The following is a 23,000-nucleotide window of genomic DNA, read 5'->3' as shown; positions in this document are numbered from 1 at the left end:
AAAATAGTTCCACAATGAAACGAAATTGTTGGAATATATGTTTGTTCTGTTACTATACAGCCAAATGTATGTAGGGTTACCCATACAAAAGAAATGATCTGTCCCACACCAGACCACCACGGAAAATGGCGACTGTGAAATAGATGGAAGACGAAAGTAAGAAATTATTCAATGCAGCGTATAAATTGTGTCCTGTCTCCATCCACGCCGTTCGGAGGTAACGTTTGCTTGTTTTTCAACATTTCATTGATGTCTGTGTAGTGAGTAGCGATGACTGATTGTCACTAGCTGTAGTTTAGCCTGAGGAATAGGTTTTGGTGTGGAGCAGCCTTAATGAAATGGTCTGCAGCTCCTGCAAGCAGCATCCAACAACACAGCGTGATATAAACGCCAGGAAAATGCAATTATACCTTTACGGAACATTATACATACAATCCAGTTTGCTCTGTAAGCAGGTATCTTTGGAAGCATACCTCAACTTCATTGTGGGTTGGCATATATCTGAACTACTGTGCTGAAAGTTTTAGCTCTATACAAAAATCCACAGACGCTCATCAAAAGCCATTTACAAGGTCCATCCCTTTGCAGTTTTGTTGCTGTTGAGCAAATGTTATGTGCATCTTTCTTTTTCAAAGGAGCGTTCACTTGGTATGACACTTTTTATTGTCCTTCAGATACAAGACCTCTCACTCCTGCGACCTTGTAGCGTCATAAATGGCCACAATTAATCATCTATGCAAAGTGTCAAGTATATTTCACATTTGGCTATATTCATTTTGTGGTCAGTAATGCTGATTGGGTTAAGGAGATAACTCTGGAGACATTGTGGCTAACTGTTCATGGTTCACTATCAAAACAAGCACATTAAGATAGGCAATCAATCAAATAACCACCTATTACAAATTCTAGCTTGTAAAACATAGGTAACATTCAAATTTGGACCCATGAAAGCTTGAATAGTCTCATGTGACTGTTACGTTACAGACAAATGTGGCGAAAAGCTGAGATTAACCATCTAAACCATCACTGATTTACATCTGCATTTTCGATCATTATCGACCAATGTGCCTATTATTTTCGTGATGAATCAACTAATCGGTTGGTCAATAAAATAGTAGGAAATCGTGAAAAATGCCTCTTAAAATTTCCTAAAACTGAAGACTGTGATGTTTTCAAATTGTTCGTTTTGTTCTTCCGACAGTCCAAAAATCCAAAAATACTGAGTTTACAATCACATAAGACAAAGGAAAGCAGCTAATCCTCATAGCTGATTCTCAAATGAATGTGACTAAAATACTTAAGCCAGTTGCAGCTTTTAGTGGCTGCAATGCTCATTACACCCTACTCTATAAATGTGAACGCAATGATTTTTTCGTTCAGACCAAATCTGGCAATGCGTGAAAAACTAGATTTCCTGGATTGTATTTCCTTGTCTCACTGGTAACTCAAACAACACACCCCCACCAACACAGTCCCTCGTAGTGTTTTAACGCAGGGCTGTTTTCAGTCTGAACATCGGCTAAATTTGGAATCATTCTGCTGCAGTGAAGTGTTGCTCCATGCGAAGCTAGCCATCTTAAAAATGCGACTAAATGTTGCTGCCACAGAGGCTACACGGAGACGGCAAGAACTGAATTTGGTCACCTTAGCCTATTGATAGGCAGGATGACATGGAACAGGTTTAGAGTTAGCATTCTGCTCCTTTTTAGTACCACCAGACAAATTTTGTTATTTAGTACAACCATTTCCAGTGCAAACCTTTTTTTGTTACAGCTGCAGCTTTGTCAAAAAGAGAAATAATTCAACACAATTATTTTGTGTTAATAACGGCTGGGCTAAGTCAGAATCTTTTCTGTGGCTAGATACATTTGTATTTTATTATCTAGCAAAGCTATTTCCAGAGCAAATATTCTTCTTGCTACAATTTGAAAATGGCAAACAAAAGGATTTACTGATTCATATATGTACATACATACAAGATGCGGCTGCCTCAATCAACCAACACAACCGCAGATCTAAACGAAATTCTTTTAAGTTCTATAAAAAAATCGAAACATCTGTCAAAAAACTCTTTCAATTATCTCTTTCGCTCTGTGCTCGACTCTACAATGGTAGAATAAAACATGGTAAACTTTCATGGTAGTCTTGTCAGCAGTTGACATATCTTGCTTGTTTGAAACACACTGAAAGACAAACATCACCATTCCTTTAAACCGCACTAAGACTGACATGAGCCATGTGTGAAAATTTGAAGTGCGTCGATGCAGTGGATGTGCCAACACAGGCGGTGCCAGCAATACAACGCAGCAAAACGCAAACGGAACGCAAAAAAGTTGAACCAGGAAAAACCTTTGCTGCAATGCAACATCATCTGGCAAGGTGCAGCATTGGCCAATCACATACATGCAAGTGCTCACAACTGGTTACACCAGCAGCTCAGCTTTTACGTTTTTGTTTGTTTTTTTGTTTTTGTTTTGTTTTTGTTTTGGTTGTTTGTTGATTTTTTGAACCAAATACCGTCATATACCATAGACCCTGATGAAATGTCAGGAAGGTATGAAAAAATAGGTACCACCCAAGCCTATTACAAACCACTGTCTGATAAGCCTTTAAATGCATTAATCCGTAGCTCCAAGTGAATTTCCTGGATCGTATTTAAAGGTCCAATGTAGAATTTAATGACATCTAGCGGAACGGACTTGGCAGAAATGGAGTAGGCTATAGGCCTAATATTCATAAGTATGTTTAATTAGAGGATAATCCCATGAAAATAAGAATCTTTGTATTTTTGTTACCTTAGAATGAGCCCTTTACATCTACATAGGGAGCAGGTCCCCTTCCACGGAGCCCACCATGGTGCCCCACCATGTTTCTACAGTAGCCCAGAACGAACAAACCAAACATCTGCTCTAGAGAGGGCCTTTTGCGTTTTTCGCAAGTTCGCAGCCGCCATAGGTTCTCCTACACACTTGGAAGGGGAGGGTGAGGGGAGTAGCATTGAGTTGGTTGCAATCTGCAACCTCACGGCTAGATGCCACTAAATCTTACACACTGGTCCTTAAATTGTTTCGACAACACACCCTTGCCAACACAGTCAACTATGCTGGTCGTAATCCCTGCTTAGACCCTGCCACTAGAAGGGCAAAAAACTTGCTTGCCATCTAGTTTAGACTTGTGAAGGTGTTGTATTGCTATTTGCTGGTAAAAATTAAACAGTATTTTATTTCTTCTAGGATTTTCATCAGTGCAATCATTTGTTTAAAGCCCAGCTTGAAACGGCACTGCCAACCTTTTGGAGTTGTGCTAGAAGTCCCATTCATGAGTCTAATTTGCTTTGGGCAAATAGTGCTAAAATAACTGCCTGTCTTTAACCCCATCCACTCACATTGTGAATTAGGCCATGTTGTGTAATCATTAACTGTTTTATTACGTGAAAGGAAAAAGTTAAAATTTTGATATGTCTCCCCTTGGTTGAACCAAAGGCATTGACACATTTTGGTGAGATTGGTTGAATGCAAAGATTATAATTTATGTCAGCCGGCACCAAGGTGACATGGGTACAATCAAAATGGAAATGCATACCAAGCAGTATTGGCAATGAGAGCAGTGTTTTTCCTGCAGAAATCTTGAAATATTTTGCCATTGTTGCAGCACCATAGAGTAAGTGGTACGAACACATTAAACCTCACCACAAAATGCATTACGATGAAGCTATTACCTCACCAGGCAAAGTAGCATGCCTGTTTAAGGCATCACCATACGTGACAAGCTCTCAGTCACAAGGACATTACAGCGGTAATATATAATTATAAGAAATGGGGTCCCTTTAGAATAATGAGTGAAAATTCTTTTGCAACAACCCTGTTCATCTGTGGTACCGAGACTGACCAGTTCTCTGGCTGAAGTGAAAAGGATTTAAATTTAGCATCTAGCATACTATAGTTTTAAGTGTAGATTGTGTAGTGAATCCTTTGTGATTGAGGAATATCTAAGAAGGTTTTACTTTTCTTTCTTTAGGTCATGGCAGCTGAAATGTCATGTCTGGCAGGTGTTGATGGAGATGACAAAGATGCAGATTCTGAGATCAATGCCCTTACACTCCTGCAAGAGCCAGTGAGAATGGCACAAGAATCAGCCTCTTGCAATGATTCTTTCGGCAAGCCTTCTCTGAAACAAAACAGTGTCCTAGATGTCCTGTCAAACACAGATATGTTGTCTCCGGTTGGCTTGGGAAATGGACCTTCTTCGCATCAGGCTACACAGGCCCATGAACTCAACAACATCTCCACAGAGAAAGAGGAAGAAAAGAGCATCACCCCTCTAAAAACTGTGCAGGAAATTGACACTGCAGGAATATGGGGGTTTGACGAATCACCTGAGAACTCATTGGATAATTTCAGTAGTGCCAGTGACATCCATTGGGACCCTCACAAAGAGTTTATGCAGTTTCTGTGGGAGAACCATGGTGATTCCCCTGGTGAGGAGCCTAAAGATGAAGTCCTGCCTCCAAACAGCCAAAGGAGAAGGAAACGGAAAATGGACATGGTTGTCATGGTGGATCCCTCAGAAGACCTTTACCCTGATATGAGCCACAAGTCATCTGAGGATTTGTCTGATGCAGAAGGCCAAGTAGACTCCATTCCTGTCAGAAAAGTCAGAAAGTCAAGGAAGTTCTCCAATTCACAGTCGTCAACAACTGGGAAAGTTACAAAGTATCCTAATGGAACTGTAAAGGCCATCAAGCAAATTCTTTACAATGCACCTGCAAGAAATTCACATGAGAACCGTCTAGGTCATGGGCTTTCACCATTGAAGGGGAGGCTCTCAGTAAATTCTCATTCAGAGGAGAAGCCATCATGTTACCCTTGCTCAAAATGTAAGCTCATTTTCAAGAAAGAGCATCATTTGCATTGCCACATGAAGTCTCATGTGGACCCTCCGAATAATTCGCCAAAGCCTTTTATATGCCAGGAATGTGGACAGTCTTTCAGACAAAGTGGTTCACTTATTGAGCACATGTCCATACACCAGGAAAAGAGATCAAGACTCACTGAAGAGATCAAAGACAAAAGTGATAAGAAGAACGAGGGTAAAAATGCAAAGCTTTGCTGTCCTCAGTGCTCATTTGAAACAAACTGCCCAAACACGTTTGTTCAACATGCGAAAACACATGAGAAGGACAAAAGAAAATTTAAATGTGACAAATGTAGCTTCAGGACTCTGAGTGAGAATGATCTTAGGAGACATAACATTATGCAGCACACTGTTATTACAGTTAGAAAGCAGATCCAGAATGATGACTCAGAAATCTTCTCTTGTAACGTTTGTTCTTATAGAGCTTTTAGCAAAAACGTTTTTAAGAATCACCTTCTGCGTCGTCATCAACAAACTTTTGAGGAATACAAAGCTGCACAGTCTCGTGAGAAAAACGCACAACCATCTAAAGAGCAGCATGTTCCCACTAGTAAAACTCCTGTAGAAGATGCAGAGTTAACATCTAAAATCTTAATAAAAAATCAAATCTCTTCTAAAACAACTTGTTCACCCAGCGAGTCCAATGACATTTCAGACTTATTCAAAAATAGCAAGATTAAGAGAAGTCTCAAGTCTCAACTAACAGAATCAAAGCTTGACAAATCCATTAATGTTCTCCTGTCCCGACAAAGACATGGAAAGAAGACTGCAGAACAGAAGAAGGAAAGCAATAATTGCAGCACATCTGTTCAGGATTCTGAAAGTGACAAAGATGGGTCTGATCAGTTGCCAGGAACATTGACTGTCAAAGTTGAAGATTCAGCTTTGTCCCCAAATGGCCATAGAGTGCCATCCAGAGAAGCTGAGAGAGATACCAACAGAAGCAGTGTACCCAAGTTGAACATAAATCAGTCAACCTTCAAAAAGTCACCATCTAAAAGAAAAATGTCCACCCCATATCGCAACACCTCTGATCAAGACTCATGCTTCATCTTACCAAAACCTTTGCCAAGTCCCAAGAGACTAAATCAAGGAGAAGTGGAAGACTGTGACGAAAAAGAAATTTTCCAGTTTAAGGATGCAGATGCCAACACTAACCTTTTTGACAATGGAATCAAGCAAGAAAAACAAAACATAATTTATACCTATAGCAGAAGAATGTCAATGAGGGGTGCCCTGCAGGCATCAAAAATGCTGTTTGAGAAAATTAAGACTGAAGAGCAGGATCAGAGTGACCCTGAAATCAAAGAAGAATGCATAGAAACAGAAGTATTTCAAGAAACCTTTGACTCCCACCCAATACCATTGAGAGAACCCTTCACAGACGATCTGTCAGAGTTGGAATCAGACCGCAAGACCTGTCCATACTGTCCTGCCATCTTTGAATCAGGTGTTGGATTGTCCAATCATGTCCGAGGGCATCTTCATAGGGTCGGACTGAGCTACAATGCACGCCATGTAGTGCCTCCTGAGCAGGTGGCTTCTCAAGACAGGAGACCACGAATTCGACGGAAGATTTCGGCATTCCGGCGATTGAAAAAAGGTACTTGAGTACTTCCTCCATTTTCTTTCTATTAAAGGAAAATTACTCTTTATTACGTCTTGGTTTATATGTTTTTGTGGCCATCAGCTGTTGGTTGTGATTTAACATTGAACTTACTAAATTTATTACAGAGATTTCAGAATGCAGCGCCATCGCTAAAAGTTGTAATAAACTGCAGTATTCCTTTTATATGTACTTTAAAATTTCCTGTATTGTGCTCCATTTAGTTTCATTGTACTAATGCAAGCTAATACTATTGTATTGTACAATTTTTATGTTTCTGATGGTGTTTTTTGTTTTTTGCAGCATTACAGTTGGAGTCAGAATCTGAGACTGTGAAGAGTATTCACTCCTGTCCATTATGTGGTGATTCATTTGATAACAGGACTGGGCAGTCCAACCATATACGTGGCCACCTCAAAAAGCTTGGTAAAAGCTTTGCAACAAAGAACAAATCCCCATTATTTTTACTCCGGGAGTTGATGCGCGACAAGAAGGAGTTCCAGAGGGCGCTCCAAATTCTGGGAAAGAGGCGGAACCATTTCCAATATGGTGCTTCACCAAAGCTGTCCAGTGTTGATCGTTTCACGCCAACCCCCATTGGAATCACAAAAAATAATTCTGTTTCAAGTGTTTGCACTGATGCCAAACCACTGATGCCCACATTTTCTTTAGCGGAAATGGAATCTGAAAAAAGGCAACTAGAAACTAAGTTGGATGTTAAAAATTCACTCTCAGGCACGAATGCCTTGATAGGAATTCTGAAGAAGAGGAAGTGTCAGGAAGACTCCAAACTAAAGGGGTCTTCTCAGATGTCAAGAAACATGTTAGCAGTTTCTTCAAACAGTGAGCACAGTTCAGGTTCAAGAGTTTCATCTTCACTGCCAAACTCAATATCTGGTAAGTAACCTCCTTACAGTCATTACCAGAAAGGTTAGACAGGAAGTGGAATACTGCTTAAGTGTTTTGATTAAGAACAATCCACCCTGTACTCCTTTTGATATTTTTTATTTACAAGAAAGTGAAAAATCTATGTTGCATTTCATCTTTTAAGACCTCAGAAATTTACTACAGTAATGAGACTAAAATTTAGTTGAATAGCACTTCACATGAACTTCAGTGTGTCAAAAGCAGTGCTACAACATTGACTGAAAATCCAGTATAATGTACGTAATGTATGACATTTGAATTTTCAAAATCAGTACTGTGGTTAAAGATATTTTGTCCAATATTTGTGTTTTTACATATATCAACAAAATACATTTGGCACAGCAAACATTTTTGGATGAATCCATCTATTATATTAGTGGAAAAAAGGGACAATTGCACAGAGGCAGGATATTTTACAGATATCAAACTTTAATGATAAAAAATGATAATGTAGTAAAAAAAAATTGAACAATAAAACTCACTGTGAATTTATTAACTATAAATTAAAATAACTACAATACAAAACTATTTAACCTGAATGAAGAAAAGTATACATAAAAAATGCATAGTTTATAAATTAATAACTTAAATGTTCTTCAGTGTACTTCAAGTGTTTTTTTGCATATGTCAATTATGCTGATTCAATATACCTGTGACAAGCCAATCTGCTTATTAATTATTGTTTAGGCTCTATTATCATGTTCCAGTTTTTTTTAAAGACCAGTGTCAGATTGATAGATTGTAAATTCAGGCTATAAAAAAACTCCTCGAAGGGGGGGGGGGGGAAAGATAAGTATATGACCTTTAATCGACAAAAAATGCCCTGCCTCAGTTCTATAGCAACTGTTATGTGTTGTGTTCTGCATGCAGCAAATAATTATTTGAAAGATTTTCATAATTTGGCTGATATACTTGCAATAAAGGAATAAGATGTTCATTTTAGTGTTACGTCAACAGCACCTATTAACATAGTAATGAGAATTGAATTTTAGAAACTTTTTTGTTAAATTTGACAGGCCTCCTGCTGAGGCACAGATGTTACAGACTATGTACTCTTTAATTGGTCAATTGTCATTGTCAGAAATAGGATATAGTGTCATATTGTCTTGTGTACATCAGAAAGAGTCATATAGCAGAAGCTATATTATAACTTAAGCTATTCTGTTACAACTTGGTAGGCATAGATCAAAGCAAGACAGCTAGGCAATAGTCACACCTCTAACCTCCTCAGCAAATTACATGTTTTGCTAAAATGCCTCAAATGTTATATATTTTGTGTATACAGTTTAATGACGGAATCTAGCATGTAGAGCATTCTTCCTCACAGCTATTGTCTTATTTCTTAACCTTACTTTTGCAAATATAATAATATTGATCACGATAATCTAATTTAATATAAGAGCAAAAACTAAAGACAGTGAAAGTGAAATGGCTGATGTTATAGGGGTTAGTTTACAGTTAGTATACAGATACAAAAAGTACCTGTTGTAATGAAGTCAAGTCCTACAGCTCCTTAAAGAGTAACATGATATTAACCAGAGAGGCTAGTGAAACACTTCTTTGACCACCAACAAATAAGGATCACTATATTGATGGGGTTTTTTGTGTTTATTTGTTTGTCTTTGTATTTTTTGTCTTTTACAGAGAAAGGTGAATTCAACAGGAAGGTGTGTGTCCATTGCAATGCAACTTTCCACAGTGGAGTTAGCTTGTCTAATCACCTCCGGGCATATGCAAAACGAAAAAGGAACGCCTTACTAGAGGGAACCAGTAAGTGGCATCAACAACAGCATTAAATTAAAAGAAATCATCCTTTTCAAGTATCAGTAGCAGTCTGGGGTGTATAGCATGTTCTACTACCAACAGTGTTTACACAAACATTTTCTCAGAAAATTTTGCCTTCTCTAATTTCATTTATTTCTGAACCATTTTAAGCCAGTATAGAGGTATAACCAGTGCTCAGCAAATTCAAACATTCATGTTCTTGGGCAAGGGGGTGGTGCAGTGGTTAAAGTTCCTGTCCAGCACTGCAGAGAAATGAGGTCAGTTACTGGTATTGATACCTCTAGCTTGGTTGTGTGTTCCAGTGAACAAAATTGGCAGTGTTAGGGGGTTGGGAAAACCAGTGCAGGTTCTCATCCTTGTTGGTGCACCAGCAGCTTCTCTGGTCACCTAATTGCATGTAGAAGGTCCTTTTTGCAAAATAGTTTTCAAGTCAATTCCTGGACCCAAATTCATCATAATCTCAGACTAGAAAGTCTGTAAACTGCCCCAAAATTCACAGGGTGACACACATATGGACACACCTTTACATCTTGATTCCACCAGGCATGGCTGCATTGTATTCCGGCTGCAACGTGGTTTTGTTCTGTACTTCGTTCTGTGTCATACCCCACTGGGAGCATTATAGAAGAGGATAATTTTGTTCTGGCAGTGCCAGAGAGAAGAGCTACCACTCTACCTGGAGAGGAAGCCAGGGACTGGGACAGTCATGGCAGCAGTGGGGTCATATAAAATCTTCCATTGATTTTCCATTGATGAACCTTTGTCATCCATGGTGACAAATATCCTCTGAACATTTGACTTCTAGCCTGGCGCAACTGATTATGTTGTGTTCACACCAAACGCGAAGCAAATTTTCACCTTGCATTATTCGTGCAAGTTTGATTGTGGGGACATACGTTTCTATTCACATTACTCGCGTGAGTTTGATCGCGGGAACATTTGTGTTTATTCACCCCAAACAGCCAGCAAGCAATGGCAGGCACTGACTGGTCCCCACCCGGACAATAGAAGCCAAAACAGTGATGTTACTGAAGCTCAGCCTGCCTGCCATCAATCCTCCTGCTAACAGTCACACCAACACTTATCTGTAAACACTGAGAGATACATTATCAACTCTTCTCTGTTTGTTTTGCTGTGATAAACTCCATTAATCCGTCACACATAACTCTCCCCAAAAACCTGTTGATTTACTGTACTTCCCAAACGACAACTACAGACCATAAAGTGGTCTATTGGTAAATTTGCATCATTCGCTTTGTCTGGCATGAATAGACACAAATTTGTGTCTTCTTGCCTCTTTGCATAGACTTTGTATGCACTGTCGTCGCGCAAAAAATTCTCTTCGTGTTCTGTGTGAGCACACCATTATAACGTATTATTGATGTAGTGATGTGATATACAATCCGGAGTCCGCACAGGGTGTGTTATTTTGAAAATTGACCGGATGCTCTATGCCGTTCCTGTGGCTGACTTCCTGCCTGGCTCAATCTGCTCTGTGCAGCTTGACACAGCTTCTGTCAAAAATAGAGTGGGCACATATTTTTAGCTGAGCAGAGCGGAGAGATGCTTCTGTGTTGCTTCTCAAATGCACTGCAGCGCATCTGATGGAATCACAAGCATTGACTAGAGTGACCACAATCTACTCCAGCGGCCATGTCACAGCTGAAATGGGGCTCAGACGTGCCCAGTGGAATCAAGCCTAGGCACTCTTTCTTAAAAAAGCACTCTGTGTAGTTTTCATGTAAACACTCTTATGTTTACATTCACTTTTTCCTCACCAAAGCCAAAGCCATTTTCGGATATTTTAAAACCTACATTGTTAACATCTATGTTTGCTAGCTAGTAGTCCTCTTTGTGTTACTGTCACCAAAGGGGTGTTTCATAAAGAGAGCTCAGAAAAGCAGGACTGATTGTGAAAAGCCTGTCTTGAAATGGCCTATAAAACTGAACCAGGATCAATCACTTTGATAAAGCCAACAGAATTTCTAGAAAATAAGCCTGACTTACTGAAGGAAGCCTGGCTGAACTTGTAATCTTGTTGTATGAAGCACCCCTAAAACCATTGTGAAAGTGCATGATTTATATAGCGCTTTTCTAGTTTACTGACCACTCACACAAAGTGCTTTACAATACATGCCAACACTCACCCATTTACACACACCATGTTTCCAATGCTCACTCATCCATTCACACACATACACACTGATGGCACAGCCATAAGGAGCAGTTAAGGGTTCAGTATCTTGCCCAAGGGCACTTCAACATGCGGACTGGAGGAGCCAGGGATCAAACCACTGGCCTCCTGATTAGTGGACGATCCGCTCTACCTCCTGAGCTACCATCACCCCCAAAGATGGGGATACACTCATAAAAACATTGCTCTATACCACCACTATTGGTCAAAACCTTCACATTGGACCTTTGACAGAGGAGAGTTGCATTTCTTCACCAAGCTTTTAAAGAGGACTGTTAGTCATGAATGCTTTGCATCATATAATTATTCCAGGAGCATATGAACATATATTCCAAGTGAATTACTTACACAGTATCAACAGATATCATTGGTCAAGCAATCTTAAATTCTTATTGTAACAAGGGCAAATTCACATTTGAAAAGTTGATTCACCCTACTGCTAGTGGTAAGCAGCCATGCAGGAAGTTTCAGGTTTTGAGATATCCCCTCATGCAATGGGGCTGAATGCAATTTTGTTTAAGCTGCTCAATACATTGAAAACTATTTGAAAAATTCAGCCACAATGTGTCTTTACAGAAACAATGTCCCTTTTACTCAGGACAACACAGACCTCACTGTGAACAATTTTGATAACTTTTGCAGGAGGCAAATTCTACCTACCTAATAGTACCCAAGTAACTTGGTCACTGTTTCTACGACCGCTCAAAACACTTTTTGACAAATGAAATTCCATTCACTTCCACTGTATTGAGTTGGCAGCAGAAATCTCAGACTGATATCTCAAAACCTCAGCAGATACAACCAAAAGTATCTGTGACTACTGGCTAGATACCACTAGGGTGTGTGACGTCATATCATAGTTATAATTAGTGTACCAGTGGTTATTTGTGTCCTCCCCAAGGTAAGGGTCTAGAAGGACATCGGCAAGTGATGTATTGCTAAGATTTTAATTTTGAAACTTGGTGGGTGCATTTGTGGGAGGAACGACCTTTTCAATGCAAAAAACCCTCAGGGCCTTCTTTGTCTGCAGGCACAGATCATCACCTATATATTGGGTCTTGTGTCTCAGTCGCTTTGGATCAGCTAATGCAGCTGAGACAGAGCTAGACTATTCACCTCACTGGCACAAGGCCAAACAGTATGAATAAAGCCAGTGCTAATAATGTCCAGACATCCAGACTGATGGATTTACTGAACTAACAAAATATGTTGTGTGGGAATGTACTATTGTTGGAACATCATTCAACAACATCCAAATGTTCTAGTGGTTATCATTGTCTTTTGTTTATTCAAAATGTTAGATTAGCAGGCTGTGCTGTACTTTCAAAGGTAGTGCTATACATTTCTAAATTAAATTCTGTCTTTTAGCATTTGACTGTAAAGCAAGAAGGCAACGCTCAAGGCCTGGCTCAAAGAAGAAGACACTGCCCTTACCACAAACTCCAGAGGAAATGTACAGACTTACATGCAGGTAATGTTTTCATTTCTTTCATACTATTCTTGTTATACCTCTTTTTTCTGGTGACTGACAATATTGCATCACCAGTCCTATAGGCTACTGTCAAATATTTTGTGTGGTCTATTCACTCTGTTGGCAGCCATTTTTCCTGTATTTATTTAACAAACTGCCTAGGTGAATGAGACACGTCACAGTGATGTAATCCAAAAATCATGAGACTTTTGAAACTGGTTGTGGAATAGAATGAGTTATAAATCATAATCTAGCATCATAAAATAACAGACAGTTATATCAAGTCATTTAATAAAGCCTAAATACCTCAAAGAATACTTAATACTCAAAAATACTTCATTGGTGCATCATCATCACTTTCGCCTTCTTTTTACAGGTTCTGTGACCTCGTCTTCCAGGGTCCCTTGTCGGTCCAGGAGGACTGGATAAAACATTTACAGAGACACATTATGAACACTAGTGTCCCCCACACTGGGCTAGGCATGGTAGAGGTCACTTCGCTGCCCACAGACCCACCTACCCTCAAGACTGACCAAGACAGCTCTCTGACAGCCGCACATGCTGCCTCATGAAGCCAATGGGGACCTTTTTAGATTTCACTAGACTGTATGTGTATGTACATTGGATGTTCTTTCACTTTTTTTTTTTTTTTTTTTTTTTAGTCAATGAAATACTGGCCAAAAGTACAATATTGTTCAACGATGGAGAATACTGTACGTTTGGACAGATAAAGTTAATTATTTTGGATATTGTTACCTTTTTCTGTTTTTACATGGTCCATTTTTTGGAATACAATTCCAAATGGACAGTTTTCTTGTTTTATGCAGTAATGTAGTGTGGAATCCATTTCTAATGAAGACAACTTTTACCTCAGATTTCTCATGGTTTGAGTCCGTTTTTGTCTAAATTTGGGAGCACCTCTCTTCTGTATCAATATTCACATTTATAAGATACATAGATCATGTTTCTTTTGTATTGCAACATGTTCAAATCAAAGCCAATAGTCTCTGTTTTCAGGGCATGGAGTTACTGAGATGAATATTTTGACCGGAAGTGATGGCACCTGAAAGCTCTTGAGATACAGTTAAAGAATCTCAAGTTGGAAAAGTGACTATACAAGAACAAAAAGGAAAAATGTCTGCAAACTTGTTATGCATAGAAAGTGTTTTATAGTATTTCAGTAACTGCATTGTTTCTAATACAAATACAAAATTAAAACTGAGGGTGGTTGAGAAAAAAAACCTAACACACACAGCCAGTGCTGACAATGCCCTTCATACATGTCACCTATATTTAATGATTAAATATACTGTTTTGAAATAATTTAATTTTAAATGTACTATATCACACAGATACAATGCTTAAAACATTTGTGTTGTTCTAAATAAAAAAGCAAAGAAACAAGACTTCTTCCAATCATTTGTTCACAAAACATTGGATCTGTAAATTTAAAAAACAAACTGACTTTTTAAGGTGACAAAGATGATGACCTGGGAGTACTGTAGCTAATGTTAAATTGACAAAATGTGAAATGACAAACCAGGTGCAGTATGAACCAGTATACAAAAAATCCATGTTGTGTGCATAAACCTGTGAGGATGCCTACATGTATTCTGATGACTCTTCAATGGCACATTAACAGTGTGCAAGCTTAGCAATGTGTGGTGCCACAGGGGTTTCTGTGGTTGTGATTCAAAGTGAGCTGTTGTCCTAAAGTCCATTGTTGTTGATCTGAAGCAAACAGCACCACAATGTAAACTGAAGTCTGGGGACACAGATGGTTTCAGTCATACAAATGGGCTGCCAACCTGAAAGAAAAGAATCAGTTTACTAGTCAGATAGCTGCACATTTGGGTTATTTTCCCCTTTCTGCAGACCTGGATGCATCCCAAGTGCAGTTAAATCTAGTCCAGTTAATGATTAGTAATTACTTATAGCCTTGTAGAGTACCATTTAAGTGCCACTAATTAGAGGTAGTGTACTGGGACTGAAAACAAACACATTATTGAATGCACTCCATGTTAAGACTTTATTTAAAAAGTGTTCTTCACTCAATTTGGAAATATTTGGTTTTGCATTCCCCCTGAATTCAGTGCAAAATCAAAAATAGTTACAAACCTACCTTACTTAAAATTCACAAATGGTGCTTTTTATGCAATGTATTGCTTTCAGATGTTACCTTTCCATACTCACACAAAACTATTGTATTGTATATATATTATGTCAACATAGAGTCTACACAAAAGTTTCCATTTTGTCATAACCAATTACTCCATTCTACTGCTTTTTATATCAAACTTGCATACTTAAATGGTATATCTTTTACCTTACTGAAATAATAGAACATCATTGCAATGGCAAGAGGTAATATCAAGTATCCTGCACTTGATTTGCATTTTAAATTGCTCACTTTTTTGATTGTTCAACAGGGCCGATTGATACACAGTTTAATTGATGACCCATTTACTTACTGTCTTACAATTACTTTAGTAATTTGTACTTTCAAATGACTAAATTTGTTTTTTTTAAATTAGGACTGCAGCTTATGATTGTTTTCATTATGGCTTAATCTGCCAATTGTTTTCTTGATTAATTGTAAATTAGATGGTTCTTCTATTCAACCAACAGTCTGAAACCCAAAAGTTTTCAGTGAACCTTACATGAAAAAGAAAAACGGCAAATGGTCACATTTGAGAAGCTGGAAACAGCAAATATTTGGCCTTTTTGCTTGAAAAATGGTTCATTTGAAAACGTTGCAAATTAATTTTCTGTTGATTTTGATTGATTTTCTGTTTCAATTCTACTTTTAAATGAATCATGTATCCCCCAAAATTCTCAATTTCCATCCCCACTTTTTTGAGCTCCATAATATAATGTATTACTAACACATTGTTACTTTACCTTTAGAAAGTGTTCAAACTGAGGTTTCAACTCTGTCATCATGGTTTCTGCTTTGTCAAGGCAGGCACGTCTCTGCCGCACTTCAAACTCCTTCAGGAAATCAATCAGTAAATTAGTCAATCATCATCAAATCCATTCTAGTCAATGACAGATTTTCAGAAATTTTCATTTCTGTTATGCTACACAGCAGCCATGTTACCTTTGTGTTGGAGAGGTGTTCCTGAGAGGTAATATGACTCTGCACTGAGGATGCAGATGTGGATATGAAGACTTGGCAGGAAGCACAGTGGAACATTTCAACCTTTGTCATGTGGTCATTTTCCTGCAGAGCTGACAGATAAGGACCACACTGTATTTAGACTTTGTTTTTAATAGAAAATAGAAAAGGCTTTCACAATTTGTTACTGTTCCAAGTTATTTACCTTGAAGTGCACTGTCCTCTATGGCTCGGCTACACTGACGGCTTTTATACAGCATGACTTCCTATAGGAATAAAAATGTCATCATATTTAGGTTGAAAAAAGGAACTATCGGGAAAAAGCCCACTGTTGCACATCAATAGGATGTCTTTCTCCATACTACGAATCATCTTACCTGTAAGAAGGCTATAGCCAGGTCATCATAGTTATTCTGCTGCTGGATATGCTCCAGTGTATCCCAGTGACTCCTGCTGTCCAAGTGATCTTCCAGCTCCTGCCCATTGGCAAACTCAACCTCACAAAGGTCACAGGTGATAGGACTGAAAGAAAAATATTAAGTATTAGCTATTTATCAGAGAAAAGATGATGTTCATACAAGACTACTGTGATTGTACCAAAGACCGGACTTACAACTGAGAGATTTTGAAATTACAGGCCCCAGACTTCAATCATTGAAGATTAATAGTCCGAGCAGATATTATTTCATCACAGATATATTGATATTGTGTATATGCCAGTCAATAAGTAGCATGAGGTTGCAGTACATCAATGCTGTATGTTTATATACAGCAACATACAATACATATACATACATATAACATACGATATGTTTGACATAATTTAAACATAATGTCTCTCTTCCATAGTTTTTCTACTATTCACAGCAATGATAAGTGTATTTTTAGCCACACAAGTAGCATGAAATCCTAATGATTCTGGTGATCCAATGGTTTTTCCTTTAGCGCCACCATGAGGTTGGCATGTGGTTTTAAGTGAAATTTCTCAACAACTATTAGATGGATTGCCATGAAATGTTGGTTCACACGTTGATGTTCCCCTCAGGATGAATCGTCATCACTTTGGTGATTCCCTGACTTTTCATCTAACATCACCGTCAGGTAAAATTTTAAGTTTTCCAATACTTTGGTTTATGACTCAATACCTGCAAAAATAATGACATTCCCATGAGCCTCAGCTGTCCTTGAGTTTCCTGCTAATTAGGAAATGTTAATTGCAGCACTGCTATGCTTACTGTACAGCCTTACAGAGCCGCCAGCATGGCTAAAGACTCTTATTCTTACATCACTGTTCTAACCTGTTCCTCCCTTCAACAGACTGAAGAGAGAAAACATGAATGTATACAGAAGAGGTGACATAAAAACCTACCATGTTGCAAATATGTGTAATGGTAAAGGGATCCGTAAATGTCACAGGGTTGGTTCTTTAGGACTCAGAGAGCTCAGTCAGTCATCAAACTGTTCTCACATGATATTAAGAGACTCTTGCTTCCAGTGTTTGCTAAAGCTTTGCAACTACAGTGTACTTTGTATGAACTAACAAAGTTGTAAAGTAATAATATAAAATTTTATTAGTTTGAACAATGCCAAGTATGCTGTCTGTTACTTTGGTGACTCACCCAGTGTTTATTCTGTATCACAATGTGTTTATAACTGCAGTGGCTGATATATGCACGCTCACATTTTTGCAGAAATATTTCAGTTACAACTGGACTGAGCTATCTGAGCATATTTGCAGAGGAATGTGGAAAGTATTAAATTTCGACAATTATATTACTACATTACTACCAACATAGCAACATAGTTGTATGGATTTCCTCTTCTTGACAGTATACTAGTACATAATCCTGATTATCACATTTAACTGTGCAGCAACAGTTGATCAACAGAATTTGAGCCAACTAGTGTCACATAATGTACAGAGCGCAACATGGAATTAAACATTCATGATGAGAATATAACACATGATATCCTTGTGCGACCAATTTACTATGCTGTTAACATTTATATGACACGGTGCTTACTTGTCCATGATCATACTTCTGCTCCTGTTCTTTGTCACCTCTTTGGAAGGTGTGATTTGCTCCAGTCCTGCAGCACATTAGTATTATATACAGAATTAGTTAAGTTCACAGAGGAAATACATATGGCAAAAATATTTTAAGTACTGCTTTGCTCATTCAAAAACTCACTGGATTGTTAATCATTAGCTTTCCAAACTATATTCCCAAGTATGTAGTGCATGCAATCATGTTCTTATACAGTAACAGCAAGCAAACTGTCATTACTTCATGAAAATACCAACCTACCCGTTCCCACATGTCCCAGCTGATGTTGATAGCCCCGCTCTGACCTGGGTGGGGATAATCTAACAGTAGTGGCCATCTACAGAGGAGAGAAATATAACAAAGTACATCTAAGGAGCGCTGCATCCTGCTGAAGACCGCAATTCAACACTGAATGTTCAGTAACCACAGAATCCCAACTAGTTGAGAGGCAACTTTGATATTCTCAGTCTTACTGGTGATACCTCTCTCTTGTATTCTGGCATTGTTACCCTCGCTTCTCCGTTAGTCCTCTGTCCTCCATAAGAAGCAGGAAACTGATGGGTAGAGGAGCTGTGAATAAGCCGGTCAGGGCTGCAACTTCTGTGGTCCAGAGGTCTACTGATGGAGCCATACCCAGGCCGGTCAAGTGATTCAATGTCTGGACTGTAAGCCCGTCTTTCAGGTGGTCTATGACCTGGACTGAGACCTCGACTCTCAGCGAGTCTGGTTTCAGGGTTAAAGTCATGTCTGTCAAGGGGTCGGCTCCCTGGTTCAGAGAGGGACGAATCCCAGCAGCGGTTTTCACGACAACCTCTACCTGGAGACACACACTGTCGTGACAGGTTGTTATCCTGGTCAGGTAGGGAGTGGTTGTGATTTGGGCCCCGTCGTGGCATGTCGGAGTCTGATGAGATCTCAGAGTCTGATGAGACGGGATCATAAGGGTCAGAGTCTGATGAGACGGGATCATAAGGGTCATAAAGCTCAGTCCTGAGGGAGATGGAAGAGGAATTACAGTTTGAGTATGTTGGAAATAAATTCACTATTCTGTTATGGCGTTGGCAATTTATCTAAAGAGCTGCTGCAAGGATATGTTACCATTAACCACTGTATGTTCATGGACACTAAAACTATGTCATTAAACTACATAAACTGCTGGTGTGAAGGGGAGGGGGGGGCAGCTTTTTTTGGAATGAGAAAACTAATTAGAGGCTGTGCACATTTACTGGAATGTGTCCATTTATTAAAACAGAGTCACTAAGGCACTGCGTGTTTCCTGCCACTTGCACTTTTACTTTACAAGGTCCACCTGGAATATTCCTAATGAGGTCACCTTCAGACAGACCATATTTCAACATTTTTTGTCGCCATGAGACAAAGTCAGAGGCTCAAATGTGGGACAACCTGGACTGCAACGTCACTCTCTACCTGTCAGTGACCAGACACTTTGTCACAGCCTCTTGCAGGAATGGAAAAAAAAATCCAAACAGCAGATTCAGGTGCTCATTGGGTCAATGAGTGAGAGGTTTTCAAGCAGAGGGTGGCAGTGTCCTCGGTGAAAGGTGGTTATCATTCAAGGGGCACCACAGAACTTCTAGCAGGATTTACAAATTAATTATGAAGGGCCACAGAATTCCTGTATACATCCCTGGTGGTAGCTGGAAGAGGAGGTCACATAAGGTATGTTTTCAAGGCTTTTTTCAGTTGTTTTAATTCCTTATGATCAGTAAAGGTAAGGTTTCAAGTGCTGCATCTTCATTTTGCCAAATAAACATACTGTATAAAGGCTTACCTTTCTAAACAGTTTGTGCTTTTGTCCTGAGAATTGCCATCTTGACTTAGTTCATCACCTATTGGTTTGAATGAAGACTTCCATTTACCAGCAGAAGATTGAGCTGAAGAATACAAAAAGCTAAATGAAAATGAGGGCAGTTCATCTGGACAGACTGGATGCATTTAGATATGTAATCTAAAGAGTACAACTAACTGCCAATGAACTGAAGCAAGTTGTGTTTAATTTCTGTTGACTTTATTAGTAACTCGGATAAGAACTAACACAATAATCCCCAATTATAAACTGACCATTGTCGATGGTCAGCATGCATGCCACACCATTTATGGACACATTTTTCCTGCAGTTTTAGGCAGAGATTAGTTTCCATTAATTCATGTATAGTATCAAAATCAATTAGCAGACTCATGAAACTTGCTTGAGTTGTGTAATCCATAACAGTGAACATCAAGCCTGCATTGATTTTGGTCAAAGTTACATTGTCATTGCATACTGATGCAGTTTAGTGCAAACTGACATGAAAAGTCTTCACTGTCTGCATTACCTTTCAACAATGAAGTACTTTATACACAAATGTGACAAAAACATTTACATATTAAAGTGGACTTTATGGAAATACTAACTAATACTAACTAACTATAGCAGCAGCATGGTTGGCAATATGGCTGCAACAAACAATTAATTCTAAATTAAACAGTTGTTTAGTCAATAAAATGTCAGAAAATAGTGAAAAACACCATTACAATTTCCCAGACCCCTGAGTGATATCCTCAAATTCCTTGTTTTTTTTCCAAACAACTGCCCAAACCCAAAAACATCACAGAAAAGCAGCACACCCTCACATTTGAGATGCTGGAATGAGAAAATCTTTGAGTAGGATTAATTGATTATCAAAATACCTGCCGATTACTTTTCTGTTATTCGACTAATCAATTAATCAACTAGTCATTTCAGCTCAAGTTTGCAAAATGGTTGATTATGATGCAATGAGTAATATGCAGCAAATTGGCTAAATCGTGTAAAAGCATTGGTTTAAACCTTTGTAGGATCCTACTAGGAACAAAGTCCACAGAGGTTACCTGCACCTCTCTGAGCTGATAGTTTCTTTGCAGCCATGTCAGATGTCCTGATGTTTGAGTTTGCTGTCTTCACGGGGATGTGTATCATACCCTCTCTGTAGTCTTGGGGTGTTCTGCTTATCACAGAAAACACACACGTGAGAGCAATACAATGAGACAACTGGATATCACATTGACAGCTACTGAACATGAATGTTGCAAGGTAGCAAGGCCTTTTATCAATGCTAATATCAACAAATCGGCCTGGTAGACTGAGCTAGCTCAGCAGTGTTTGCTGTTAGCTTTAGCCACATAGCTACACACAGAACAGATAGTAAACAATGCTGGAGTTAGCTTTCAGACATCATGCTCATTCAAACAACAAAAAGACAGTGTTCAACAAGCACCTTGCTCAACTTAATAAATCTGAAACTTCTTCGTATGAATGCAGCTACAGTAACGTTGGCTAAATGTTATCATAACTCCAGTGAATTACCTTCCAGTTTGCTGTTGATTGAACAGGCCGACTGGAGCAGCTCCTATAGCTGCTGCTGAAGTGTTGAAAGGAACATTACTCTGACGGTTCATTATTTATTCACTAACAGGAGCAGGTCAGTTCGTATGTGAGTGAAGTGAGGGTGCCTCATCTGCATCAACACAGAGCGCAGACAGTCTGTCTGCAGACCTCCTCTGTGGGGACGCTTCCGGTGCAGGTTCCACTCTGAGGGCAGCTCCACTGTCAGGACCAAAATGCCACCAAAATAAAAAAATAAATAAAAATTTAAAAAAGACCACAGAACTATTGACTGTCACGGCAAATACATGTTGCTGTTTAACACGATTCGTTATTAATATATATTTAATAATTCTGCCAACACAGTGACAATTTAGTATCCTATGAATTCTTTAAATGTAGCGACATATATCTATCAACATACCATAAAGTGATTGACTCTGCCAATATAATGATTCATATCGATTCAATAATTATAGGCTATCAATGTAGCAGTATTATTTAAATAGTGAATGTATTGATTTATTCTGTCAACGTAGCACATTGTGATAACTGTCAATATAGTGATATTTATTGATAGATTCATAAACAAATATAGCCTATAGCTCATTGATTCAACAAACACTGCTTATTGCTTAAAGCCTCTCCTCAGCTTTCACAGACACAAACACATGCACTGTTCTCCTTTTATTCACAATGTCTGAGTTCTCTTTGCAGACAAATTATTTTACTGTGATCAGGTGAATTTAGTATGAAAAGCTGACAATCGATATCTTATTACATAACACTGTTTTGATTGTATTTAAAACCTTTAAAGACTCTAGCCTATATATCTATTGATATATGAGAAATCTACCAAAACAAGCTTTATATTAATATAGCATATGTGGAAAAGCTTGCTTTGTGTATTTGAAACTGACTTAATAAGCTAACACTAGCCACTGTTGGCATTATAGATATCCTGACTAGATAACATTAAGTAGTTGAGGTTATTTAGATTTACACAAACTGATAACATAACATAAACTATTTTAACAGCACAACTAGTACGGAGCAAAACATTGAGACTAGTTGGTTTTGGATAATGCACATTTGCGCATCACTGTTTTGTAGAGGAAGCTTCAAATAATGATCAGAACAGGTGTCGTTCAAACTGAACATTTTACTCACCAATATGCTGCAGTTTTACAGAAAAGAAAGTAAGGAAAAGACTTTGTACCCGATATCTTGGACACAATATCATCTAAAGCTGCAACAAAGCACAGGGTTACTTCCTTGAAACTATTAAGCACGTAACTCAAAACAGTGTATTTTCAGTATCTTGTCCATAGTAATACTGAATAAATACCACTGCCAGGTTTCCCATGAATTCATATTTTCTGTGAATAGTATGTGTAAGATACTGAGTGTGCGGGAGAAGAAAGAGTTAGAGTTAACTCACAGTAACTTACACAGGCTACAGAAACCTACACAAGTTGCATAGAGCGCAACTCACAACAACAATAAATTACCATTTCTTTGATATAGTTACTATTAAAACAACTAAACATGAATTGCTTTATTAAATTACTTT

General features: G+C 38.5%; 2 protein-coding genes across 9 annotated transcripts; one reads left to right on the top strand and one right to left on the bottom strand.

Moving 5' to 3' along the window:
* The first annotated feature begins 17 nt into the window (after positions 1 to 17).
* On the top strand, positions 18 to 14,303 carry znf644a (zinc finger protein 644a). Of its 2 annotated transcripts, none has more exons than XM_067605416.1 (6): positions 18 to 156; positions 4,018 to 6,517; positions 6,824 to 7,417; positions 9,092 to 9,217; positions 12,795 to 12,897; positions 13,274 to 14,303. In XM_067605416.1, exons 2-6 carry the CDS (start codon positions 4,021 to 4,023, stop codon positions 13,467 to 13,469), a joined length of 3,516 nt encoding a protein of 1,171 aa, XP_067461517.1. In that variant the 5' UTR covers positions 18 to 156; positions 4,018 to 4,020; the 3' UTR covers positions 13,470 to 14,303. The 2 variants fall into 2 exon arrangements, with proteins under 2 accessions (XP_067461517.1, XP_067461516.1); XM_067605415.1 differs by having other exon boundaries at positions 18 to 217.
* On the bottom strand, positions 13,519 to 21,634 carry LOC137193951 (DBIRD complex subunit ZNF326-like). Of its 7 annotated transcripts, none has more exons than XM_067605425.1 (11): positions 21,410 to 21,634; positions 20,935 to 21,050; positions 19,856 to 19,958; positions 18,537 to 19,053; positions 18,325 to 18,400; positions 18,040 to 18,106; positions 16,393 to 16,537; positions 16,221 to 16,281; positions 15,998 to 16,128; positions 15,799 to 15,888; positions 13,519 to 14,705 (listed from the first exon to the last, which is right to left on the bottom strand). In XM_067605425.1, the coding sequence occupies exons 1-11, from the start codon at positions 21,499 to 21,501 to the stop codon at positions 14,685 to 14,687; spliced, it is 1,419 nt and encodes a 472-aa protein (XP_067461526.1). In that variant the 5' UTR covers positions 21,502 to 21,634; the 3' UTR covers positions 13,519 to 14,684. The 7 variants fall into 7 exon arrangements, with proteins under 7 accessions (XP_067461526.1, XP_067461528.1, XP_067461529.1 ...); XM_067605427.1 differs by having other exon boundaries at positions 20,941 to 21,050; XM_067605428.1 differs by having other exon boundaries at positions 18,546 to 19,053; positions 21,410 to 21,632.
* Between the last annotated feature and the right edge of the window lie 1,366 nt (positions 21,635 to 23,000).

This window comes from Thunnus thynnus, chromosome 12 (genome assembly GCF_963924715.1).
Source record: "Thunnus thynnus chromosome 12, fThuThy2.1, whole genome shotgun sequence".
In the NCBI taxonomy this organism is placed as follows: domain Eukaryota; kingdom Metazoa; phylum Chordata; class Actinopteri; order Scombriformes; family Scombridae; genus Thunnus; species Thunnus thynnus.
This window is presented reverse-complemented; position numbering and strand designations above follow the sequence as displayed.

What these genes read in the sequence shown, in the direction of transcription:
- LOC137193951 (XM_067605425.1), bottom strand. Translation starts at nt 21,501, where the DNA reads ATGAACCGTCAGAGTAATGTTCCTTTCAACACTTCAGCAGCAGCTATA. An exon ending in AGAAGTATGATCATGGACAA is followed by an intron (nt 16,538 to 18,039) that starts GTAAGCACCGTG and finishes TTTTTCTTTCAG; the next exon opens with TCCTATCACCTGTGACCTTT. An exon ending in TGGCTATAGCCTTCTTACAG is followed by an intron (nt 16,282 to 16,392) that starts GTAAGATGATTC and finishes TTATTCCTATAG; the next exon opens with GAAGTCATGCTGTATAAAAG.
- znf644a (XM_067605416.1), top strand. Translation starts at nt 4,021, where the DNA reads ATGGCAGCTGAAATGTCATGTCTGGCAGGTGTTGATGGAGATGACAAA. An exon ending in ATTCCGGCGATTGAAAAAAG is followed by an intron (nt 6,518 to 6,823) that starts GTACTTGAGTAC and finishes TGTTTTTTGCAG; the next exon opens with CATTACAGTTGGAGTCAGAA. An exon ending in ACTGCCAAACTCAATATCTG is followed by an intron (nt 7,418 to 9,091) that starts GTAAGTAACCTC and finishes TGTCTTTTACAG; the next exon opens with AGAAAGGTGAATTCAACAGG.